We start from the raw sequence: 10,643 nt of genomic DNA on the forward strand, positions 1-10,643 counted from the left end.
CTTTACGGTCCCTCCACTCTCACGACGAGCTGCTGGTCCGCCGGCAGCCTGAGCGCACACCTCGACCCAGAGACAGACCCGCCGGCCGGGCCGCGAGCAGCCGCCGGGCGCCCGCCAGCTCCGCACGGGGCGCCGGCAGCCACAGCCCCCGCCCGCCCTCCACGCAGGCGCCGCACGGCTGCGCCGCACGGGAGTGCCGCGCATGCGCCGCGTGCATGCGCAGCGCAGAGCCGCCCCTAGCGCGCGTTCACGCTGAGCGCCGCCGGCGCTGGCCGTGCACGGGGCCGCGCTGGGGCGGGGCGGCCGGGGTCGGTGCGGCGGGCGCGGCGCGGAGCGGCCATGGCGGTGTTCGTGACACGGCGGATCCCGGCCGAGGGGCTGCGGGTCCTGTCGCAGGCCGGCGGGTGAGCGCGGGGCCGGGCGGGTGGAGTCGGCTCGGGGCGGGTCTGGCCGCGCTCCCGCTCCCGCCGGGGCGCTGACGGGCCGCGCTGCCGCCGCAGGTGCCGCGTCCAGCAGTGGGACTCGGAGGAGCCGGTGCCGCGGGCCGAGCTGCTGGCGGGCGTGGCGGGGAAGCGCGGGCTGCTCTGCCTCCTCTCCGACCGCATCGACCGCGAGGTGCTGGAGGCTGCCGGTGGGTGCGGGCTGCGGCCCCCGACACCCCCCCTCGCTCCCTTCCCGGTCCCGGCCCGGCCCGGCCCAGCCCCGCCGCCCGGGCGACGCTGGGCAGCCGCGTGCTGGTGTTGTCTTACAGGGCCCGGCCTGAAAGTCATCAGCACGATGTCCGTGGGGTTTGACCACCTCGCCCTGGACGAGATTAAGAAGCGGTAACCCTCGCCTGCTCAGCCCTTCGCCCTGCCCCTGCGAGGGACGGGGTCCAGCCGCGGGAGGTGTCGAGGAAGGAGGGGGCAGCTCGGGGCTCGTCCTGCTCATCATGCGGCAGAGCTGCCCGCTTCGGCGCGGGCGGGTGGACTTTGGTGGAGCATGGGGCTGGACGGGGTTTGCGACCTGCACCTCCCTCTTGCTAGGGTACGGTAGGGTCACCCCAAGTGGGGTTGGAGGAGCCTTCAGATGCTAGGGTAATGCTAGGATAACGCCAGTCCAGCTGCAGTTCAGAAGACTCTTTGGAGGAAGGGCTGAAAAGCCAAAAGGGATGTCCTCTTGCACCTTGTAGTGCAGGTACCTGGAAGAGGTGTAGTGTCAGCAACTTGCCCAGAAATTTTGAGGTAGCATCCCAAGGCTGGCAGCATTGACCCCAGAGACCTGTGCTTGCCTTGCAGAGGGATCCGCGTGGGCTACACCCCCGATGTCCTGACCGACGCCACCGCAGAACTGTCTGTAGCTTTGCTTCTGGCTGCATGCCGCCGGCTGCCGGAGGCAGTGGAGCAGGTGAAGAAGTGAGTATTGGCAGCTGCCAGCTGAAGCAGGGGCTGGCTTCTGAGCCCGTGGGTTGAGAGCTGTAGTGGAAAGCCTGCCACACAGGACAGAAATGGGACTGAAGCCAGAGTTTCACCTGGCTTGTGCCAAACATCTTCCAGGCCAAGGCGGAGTCTCCTGCAGTTCCGTGACTCTTTGAAGACATGCTGCTCAGGGACTGTGAGGGGGGCAGAACTCCCTTCTCTCTGCTAGGTAGAGGACCTGCGGGAGAGGGCACCCAAAGTCACCACAGACGTCTCAGGGAAGGCACGCATGGGAGGTCTGGCCAGGGCTGTGGCTGGCAGTGCCTAAATTGAATCAATCTCAGGCCGGCTGCTGCTGCACACCTGAGGTCCAAGCACATCCCTGCAGGGGACCACCGAGGTCACTTGAAGCAGGAATCTCAGGGAGGCTGGCTGTAAGGTCATCGATCTGTGCCAGAGGGGCTGGCCACCCGCAGCATTGTACTGTCTGGCGTACTTGCCCGAATGTTGGACTGGGCTGTGAGCAGGCTCTCCCCTGCTGCTGTCTGACATCTGTTTCTATCTCACTCTCTCTGCTAGTGGTGGCTGGACAACATGGAAGCCCTTGTGGATGTGTGGCTATGGTCTGTCTGATAGTACGGTGGGCATCATAGGTCTGGGGAGAATAGGTAAGTGCAGGTCAGGTGTGAGATTTGTGTGTCTCCAGTGATGGCAGGATGGTTTTGGAGGTTCAGCCAAGTTGATGTCCCCAGTGCTCACCACTTACAATCTGTGAGAACGAGAGCTGGTTAGAGGCTCTCTGAGCAACGATTGTCACTCATCAGGCCTAAACCTTACAGTTTTAAGCCTTCTAATGCATCTGAATGCTACAGCAAACTGGACGTTGTCCTCGATTTCCAGTTAAACAAATGGCCTGACAAAGTCCAAGATGACGTGCTTGTCATCAGCTCAGTTGTGGACTTTGGCAGCAGATGGCTGTTTCTTTCCTCACTTTTCAGTTCGCTCCCTAGAGTAGCTTCAGCTTTAATGTCCCGTGGCTCCCTTTCTGCAGTTTCACTATGGAAAGTGCTCGCATGAGGAGCAGCAGAAGACTCCTTACCCCACGCCTGCCACGCTGCAGGCTTGGAAGCAGCCTGGCAGGAGCCATCCCTCTGCAGCAACCCTTTAATGAGCAATATGTTCTGCCTGTTGAGGATGAAATATTACACACAGTTAAAATTTGGCAACAATTTAAGATTTATTAGTGTTGTGAGGTAAATCAAAGGTTAAATTTAGCAGCACTTAATCATTAACTGATTTAAAGATTAAGAATGTCATTCAATTAAGTATTTTATGATTAAAACAGCAACTTAATTACAGATTTGAGAATGACAAGATTCACACTAACTTACTACAGGGTATCTAAATCCATATATATATATGTAAGTACCTATAAAGACAAAACACACAGACGCAGATAGAGATATTTAGATCTAATGAAATATCTCTGTAGAGGGGACTAGCCTATAGGTAAAAGTTCCCTCTTCCTTTTTGAGTTCAGAGTAAATACTCACAATGCATCGGCGTTCTTCAACAAGTGATAATTGAGCCTTGAGAAGTCAAACTTTGCCCTGGCCTTTCGTCAACTTTGCCGGCAGATGGTCCTTAAACCTCTTTGGTCTAAGGAGGCTCTGCCTGAGAGGCGTCCCAGCTCAGGGGAGATGCTGGTCACAGCCTGCTGCGATCCAGGAGCGCTCAGTGGGTCTCATTTAGAGTTGCTGTTTGTAGGGTCCAAGACAATTGACTTTCATCAGGTATTTTCTGTTTCAGCCTGACTCAGATGGTGATGTATTCTGGTGCTGTTCCTGATATCACACGTCTGTGTTTCAACTTGGGCTAAAATGTACTAGGTCGCCAGGAGAAAATTGACTGTTGTTATTATTTCCATTGCTTACATCAGGAGCCAGGTGTGTCAAGGGGGTGCCTTGACGCTGTGGTTCACTGTGTTCACGGTCTGTTCCTGGCTTACCCTAGGTTGGAATGGGCCTGGGAGCTGAGGAACTGCACCAAGCACTGAGTGGCTCAGGAGAGGGGGGAGCTGCAGCACCACACAGCTGCACTGAGCACAAGCTTGCCAAAGGATGGACCGCATGGAGAGCCCTGATGGACCACTGCGGCCTGGCCCTAGTCTCTGTGCGGCATGCCTTGTGCAGATGCTGGCACAGCAGCTGGACAGTCTTCTCTCTCACTCCTAGGACAGGCAGTCGCCCGCCGCCTAAAGCCGTTTGGGGTCAAGAAGTTTTTGTACACTGGCAGTCGCCCAAAACCAGAGAATGCTGCAGAGTTTGAAGCGGAGTTCGGTAAGAAAGACGCCAGGAGCAGCAGCAGCAGTTGGTCAGGGCAGCACAGAGCACTATGGCTGGGATGGCTCTGGGGAGGTGTCACCCTGGGTGGGAGGGCCAGCGGGAGGCACGGAGCAAGCTGGAGGCTCTGGGCATCTCCTCAGTGTAGCTGGCGTGAACCGCTCTGGGGGCACCAAAGGAGGGAATGGTGAATCCCAAACATTTCCCATGTTGTGGTGGTGGATGTCAGGGAGGGAAACTTGCCTCCTTTGAGCTGGGCAATTCCAGCCAGAAAGCTGGACACGCCTGGGCTCTACCTGACTGCCCACCATAGTCGTGACTGTGGCTGTATCTGCTGCTCTTGCCTTTCACCTTCCCCCCGTGTCTGTGCCTTTGTAATTTCCAGTTAGTTTCATTCCCCAAAGAAAGTGGAATATAACAGACAGGGAGGGGAAAGTGGCAGCTGCCCCTGGGAGGAGGAGAAGGTCCTGTGGACCCCATGGGATAGGTACCGAGATGTCCTGCAGGGAGGGTGGGGACAGGCTGAGGTTGACTGCAGATCTTCACTCGGAGTAGATGTTGGTTGCTGGAAACAAACATAAGCTTTAACCTCCTGCTTTAAAATGAAGTCACAGTCCAGCCAACCCTGGGAAAGTCTCTTAGCTGCTGAACGGGACTTTTCAGTGGGCCTGCTGGAGTCCCAAGACTTGCATCAAGTCCCTGTTTTTAAATCCAAAGCCAGCACATTTCCAGCTGGTACTTTTTTGCACAAAGTCATTGGCAGACTTTGTCCTGCTTCTTGTGCTTTCCTCTCCTCACCTTCAGGAGTGGAAGTGGCATAAGCTGTTTTCTGTAGGTACTGTACAGAGATTCAGTGCTGGTATAAACTGCTGGTGCCGCGTTTTGCTGGCTAAACATGAAATGCATACTAGAGCCTCCTGTGGGCCAGATGGCTGAGGCATCACTGGATTCTTCTATTGCTTGATTTTTGTTTATAAGTGAATCAAAACCCTACAGTAGTGTCTGCAGGAATGTGCATCATTTCTGTTGGGTGTTTGCTAGTCCTTGTGTCTCCCTGTTTGTGAAGAAGGGTAGGCCAGGTCTCTCTAGAGCAGCACTCACTTGCTGGCGAAAATCTTAGGGATAAGAGGGTTGCTGAGCTGTGTTGCTGAGGTCCTCGAGCAGAGCTATGACCTGTGTTTCTCCACTCAGTCCCTCTCATGAAGCTGGCCGAAGAGTCAGACTTTGTTGTGGTGACATGCGCTTTGACTCCGGCCACCCAGGGAATGTGCAACAAGGACTTCTTCACCAGAATGAAGAAGACCTCTGTGTTTGTCAACACGAGCAGGTAATCAGAATCCAGTCTCCTGTGCGGATGTGGTTGCAGGGGGGATCCAGAAAGCTGTGACATATGCTTCCTCTCAGTCCAGGTAGCGTGTACATGGCTGCAGCTGCCAGGACCATTTGGCCAGTGTGTGGCCTGCTAAGGTCTCTTGGGATCGAGCCAAAGGCAAAATAAGTTGTTCGGGGGGCTACAGCCTCTACCTCCTTCCCAGGGCCTTCTGCCTTGGTGGGGTGGACAGACAGGTGGCTGCTGGGTGATGGGAGGGTGAGGCTAAGGGATTGCCCAGGAGAGGACTGTTGGCACCAGAAGGCTTGCTCTTGGGATGGAGGTGGCTGCGACAGGGCTCCTTGGCTGAGTCCAGCAGTAGCCTCCCATTCCCACTGCCTCCTTTGGGGTGCCGTGGCAGGGCAGAGCCCGTATGGCCCCACATGCGGCAGCTGCCCAGCCACCTGGAGCACCTTGGGCTGCCTGCATCTCCCTCCATGCCTGCTTGCACTCAGGCACGCAGCCCTTCTCCCAGCTAGCAGGTGGCCTGGAGCAGGAGCAGGAGCAGCTTGTCACTTTTCAAGTGCATCCAAAGGGAGTTTGACTTCCACTCAGGCAGCCCTGGGAATCCTGGTACCACCACCCAGGCTGTCCCACATGGCTTGTGCCCTGGCTGTGCACCCCAGCTGCGTGCCCTTGGGAGCCCATAGGACCCCTTGGCAGTAGCATGGGCCACTCCCTTTGTGTTTGCCAGGGGTGCTGTGGTGAACCAGGAGGACCTGTACGACGCACTGGCCCATGGCCAGATCGCAGCAGCGGGCCTGGATGTCACGACGCCGGAGCCACTGCCCCCTGACCACCCCCTGCTCTCCCTCAAGAATTGCGGTAAGTGGCCGCTGGGCAGCCAGGCCCCTGCTCTGCTCTGGCAGCCTGCGCTTCGGGTGCCTTATGCCCATGGCTGGGTACTCACTAGCTCGTGTGGCAAGGATTTCCTGTTCCCGTTAGCCTGCCGGTGTGAACAAGCACTGAGATGTGGAAGGACAGAAAGGTCAAGTGTATTTAACCAGACTGTAGGTACCCATCATACAATGGAGGGAGCCGCTAGAGGGAAAGAGACCTCATCACTGTGATGTAAAACAAGTGTGGGAGGTATTTTAGTACTCCAGAAAGCAGCTGAGATCGGCTCATTTTTTAATACCTTCCTGATGGATCTCCATTTGATGGGCCGAGGCATGGGGTGAAAGTCATGGAGGACATTTAGCAGGTGCCCTAATGAGAAACCAAATCCCTACTCATGCCTTGCCAAGCTCTGGTAGTCTGTAAGATCCTGGGCGTATATTCTACTAGAAAGGCTTCTCATGTGGCTAAAAAGCTGAGTGCTGAGTCTGCCTTGTGGACTGCCTTGTGGACTGAGACTGCCTTGTGGGAGTGCTATAGCCACTGCAGGACTCACCAGCTAGCCCGTGCACTGTGACCCCAGGCTGCCAGGCACAAGTTCAGCACCTGTGCTCAAAAGCAAGAGTTAATTTAAGTGCTGGCCTTGTCCTGACATCCACGTTCCTCAGCAGATGTCAGCAATTAGACAGCCCCGAGCTGAAGAGGCTGGCAAGTGCTCACACTATGAGATGAGCATCCCCTCGACAGCCCAAGGCAATTTTCACTGGGAAAGTGCAGCCCAGCGAGCTCAGGCAGCCTGTTTTCTGGATGGTAATGGACATCGGGCAGGTAGGAAGGTGCTGGTCCCAGGACTAGTGCATGTCTTCTCCAGAGGAGGTTAGGTCAGATGAGGAAGACCTGTTAGGGAGGGGCTTGCTCAGACACTCTTGTGCTTCAGCATCACCACGCTGCTAGAGTGGAGGCAGGAGCACTTGGAACCAGGGCCAGTAGCTGATAGCTGTTAGTTTCACTCGTGCTTTCTCAAAAGCTTGCTGAGATCTGCCATGTAGGGCAGGATGACGTTTTAGTGCAGGACGTTAGCAGCCATCAGTATTTTCTTGGGATCCTCGTTGCAGACTGAAGGGTCTGTGTGGGGGGCTGTCCCATGGCCTTGCCATGCACCAGTGCAGCTCTGTCCTCGCAAGCACCACAGGCTGGCCGGTAGCCTGGGATGAGTTAGAGGTAGTTCACTGCCTTCCCTCATGTTGCCTTCAGTGAGTAACGTGGCCTGTCTCCTGTACAGCGGGGCCAGGAACTTTCCTCTCCTCCTCCACACAGGGAGCATGTGGGCCAGGTCGCTTACTGAGAGGGACTGACTCGGACACAAGCCAGACAGGCTCGCGTGTATCCCTTGAGGGAGAAAAGAGACAGAAATGCAACATGGGGAAGGCACTGCTTTCTAGTTAGAATGTGACAATCTGTGATTGTCTGCAACTCTTGTCACTGGTGCAGTGGTAGGGTGCCTGTTCCTACCTGAACGCTCGCCCTGTTGAGAGCTGAGAGCACAAGCCGAGCCAGAGCAGCTTCCTCTCATGTGGTTGAGAGGAAGCTGCAGCCCAAGTGTGAGATCTGGCGTGCACATCTTCACTTGCATGGGCAAAGTACTGGAGTGGCTGTGCAGGTGGCAGCAGGATGTTCTCTCTCCAGCAAGGACGTTTTTGGAGTAGGAAAAGTCTGCTCCAAAAAGGTACCGTAGAGACATCCATGAAAATTTGGAACTGCCCATGACTGAGTGTCCATTTCTGAAATACAGGTTCATAGCTGTTGCTTTGATTATCTTTTTTTTTTTTTTGCTAAAAACTATTTTTTGTTTACTTTGGTTCCCATAGTAGACAGTGTGATAAATCATAAAAGCAGAGACTTTCTGGGAGTATTTGCAGGACTTTAGAGATCTTAGAGCTCTGAAATAACACCAAGCAAGACAAAAATAAATACATATGTATTTATTTTACAGAAATGAGGCTTTGATGATTCTGAAACTATTCACAGATTTCACTCGAAACTGCCAAATTGTTTCAGCAGCTGGAGGAACATGGCATAACTAGAGGAGGAAGAAGTGTTGACATTACTTTCAGTGAATAAGGAACCCAGGCTGGTTCTCAGCTGGGGGAGAAAGGACCTACATGGTCCCACAGTCCTTGGGAGAGCCTTCTCTCCCCGGGGCAGCAGTGTGCTGGGTGCTCAGGCTTTTGCATTTACCTGTAGGTGCTCTCTGTTACAAAACAGAGACTGCAGGGCAGGACCCAGTACCTTGGGTGAGTACTCTCCACTACTACTATTACAATAATTTACCACTAAAGCAGCTTTGGCTTGTTCATTTGCATTGCATATAAAAGGAGCCTTTTGACATAGGTGGATGAAAATCCCTGCCCTGACTGCTACAGCATGTAGCTCTGTTCAGCAGGGACCGTTTGTCTCTACATGTGTCTTTCCAGTGCACCCAAACATCTGTAAACCACAATGTTTCGTAACAGTCCTCAGGCTTTTGCCCCAGTATGTGTTAGTTCATGGCTGTTGGTGAGCAGAACCTCCTAAAGCTGTATGGCAGTCAGGCAACAGCATACAAATTTCACTGCACGTTCATCTGCCACAGGGATTGTATTTTATATCTACCACCAACTCTTGAGTCTGTGCAGGAAGGTGAGTACCAAGCCTGAATGCAGAAAGGAGGACCCGCTCTTGGCTGACTGTCCTTGACTTGGAGGACTTAAAAAATAGCTCATTTAGCCATTTCTCAGATGTCTTTTCCAGTCCTCAGTGTCTGATGGTTTCGTTTCGTGCCCCATGTCTGATATCAGCTCCTGGGGGAGCAGCAGCTGATGCAGGACCCAGGTTGCCCCACCATGGGAAGACCCCTGAAAAAGGCTGCAAGAGGTCAGTAAAGGTAAGGAATGACCAAGTAACGCTCCCTGTCCCCTGCAGTGATTCTGCCACATGTCGGGAGTGCCACATATGCCACACGAAGCACTATGGCGGTGCTGGCGGCCGACAACCTGCTGGCTGGGCTGCGAGGGGAGCCCATGCCTCACGAACTGCTGCTGTGATGGCTGGAGCCCTGCTGTTGCAGGGCAGCAGGACTTGGCCTTACCTTTCCTGGGAGAAGCCTTGCAGACCAGTCCTGTGCCTCCTCAGCTCTGCAGTGGCACGCCAGCAGTGCCTGCAGTGAGGGAACTGCACTGTAGCCATTAAAGAGAAGCAGTGAATGTGTTCTTCTCGTTTCATTTGAGAATGGGGTGCACCTAGGCGCATGGCGGAGTGTGCAGCACTGCGAGGGGCTGCAAGTCCCATGGTCACATCGCTGCTGCGCTCAGCAGACAACGGATGGTGTCAGTTGCAGTGTCAGGACTGTCGTGTATTTGCTAGCCAGTATGTGTTGTACCATAAGGGAGCTGCTGCTGAAGTGCCTGTCCTCAAAGCCTGGCTCCTGGGGTCACAGCCAAAGGCCAGGCAGTTCCACAGTTGAGCTCCCAGCTTGGATCCAGGAAGGGAGGAGAGGCAATTGTGCAATCAGCAGAGGCCCACTGCTGCCAAGGGAGCTGCTGCCAGCCCGCTGCCAAGTAAACGTTACAAGGTCTTGTGAACAGGTGCCAAGGCATGATGTTTCTGTTTTTTGGGTGTCTAAAGAAAAGCAAAAAAGGCTCGCATGGCTTCCCTGGCATCTCCAGCTCCTTTTTTGTATCTAGTAACTCATTCTCGGTACAGCTCTGAAGTGTGTTGCAAACTAGAATTCATACTGGGAGGTTCTGCAGCCCCTCACTGGTTCCGACCCAAACTCCCCTCCCCAGCTGTGCTTTTTTCCCAGCCGTGAGATGGCACATGTTAGTCAAAGGAAAGCTTGAGCAGATGCCAAGCCTCTAGCTGCCAGGAGCAGCTGGATGAGCACATTTCTGGGGCTTTGGGGGTTCTGTTCCTCCTGCAACAACTGTCCCACTTCTACAAATGGGAGCTGGAACCCATCTCTCCCTGCCAGCCCTGCCCGGCAAGCTTCCTCCAGTGGTGAAACAATCAGTGAGGCATGCTCCTTGGATTGCTCCTGTGTGCTGCTTACCATGCCCTGTCTGAGGGCAGCATGCCCCAATGACATTTCCTTAAGGAAAAGAGAAAGGTGGCTGTCGCAGTGCATTGCAGTGGCAGCAGGAATTTAACATCTTTAAAGCTGCTCAGACATGCTGCTTTGAATGTGTGCATGTTGAGTGTGATCCCTGAGTACCTTCCTGCTGCAAGGGTGGAAAGGGTCAAGAAAGCAGTTTTCTGGTTTTTTAGGGGGCATGTCCACAAGCCGTTTGGAGCAGGATCCTGCACAGTGAGTGCACAGCACTGCAGTATCCAGCCATGCTCTTAAGAACAGGAGCAGCTTGTTCCACACTTTCTTCAGCAGGGGGCTTGGCTGTGGCCTTGCAGTTTTCTTCCCAAGAATAAGGAGTGAGTGAGCCCCTTTCCCAGTGTTACACCACTTCCTCTGGGGAGCTTGCTTGGAAGGGGCAGCTTTTCTTGGAATCTGCTGCAGCAGTCCTTCCCAGTCTGCTGCAAGCAAGCCCAGGTCAGGGGTCTGCTCTTCTTCAGATGGGAACCAAGCCCGTTAGGGGCCCTAGGGAGTCTTCTCTGGTTGGGAGCCACGGCTGCAGCTTCATGGTCTAGACCAGCAATTTTCCCATCCTC

General features: G+C 54.7%; 1 protein-coding gene across 1 annotated transcript; it reads left to right on the plus strand.

Moving 5' to 3' along the window:
- The first annotated feature begins 281 nt into the window (after window positions 1-281).
- GRHPR (glyoxylate and hydroxypyruvate reductase) lies at window positions 282-9,642 on the plus strand. The gene is made up of 10 exons (XM_086770450.1): window positions 282-404; window positions 501-631; window positions 752-824; window positions 1,278-1,394; window positions 1,977-2,065; window positions 3,632-3,736; window positions 4,931-5,066; window positions 5,803-5,933; window positions 8,907-9,039; window positions 9,380-9,642. The coding sequence occupies exons 1-9, from the start codon at window positions 340-342 to the stop codon at window positions 9,026-9,028; spliced, it is 969 nt and encodes a 322-aa protein (XP_086626576.1). The 5' UTR covers window positions 282-339; the 3' UTR covers window positions 9,029-9,039; window positions 9,380-9,642.
- Window positions 9,643-10,643: the final 1,001 nt, after the last annotated feature.

This window comes from Chlamydotis macqueenii, chromosome Z (assembly GCF_036417535.1).
Source record: "Chlamydotis macqueenii isolate bChlMac1 chromosome Z, bChlMac1.mat, whole genome shotgun sequence".
NCBI lineage: Eukaryota > Metazoa > Chordata > Aves > Otidiformes > Otididae > Chlamydotis > Chlamydotis macqueenii.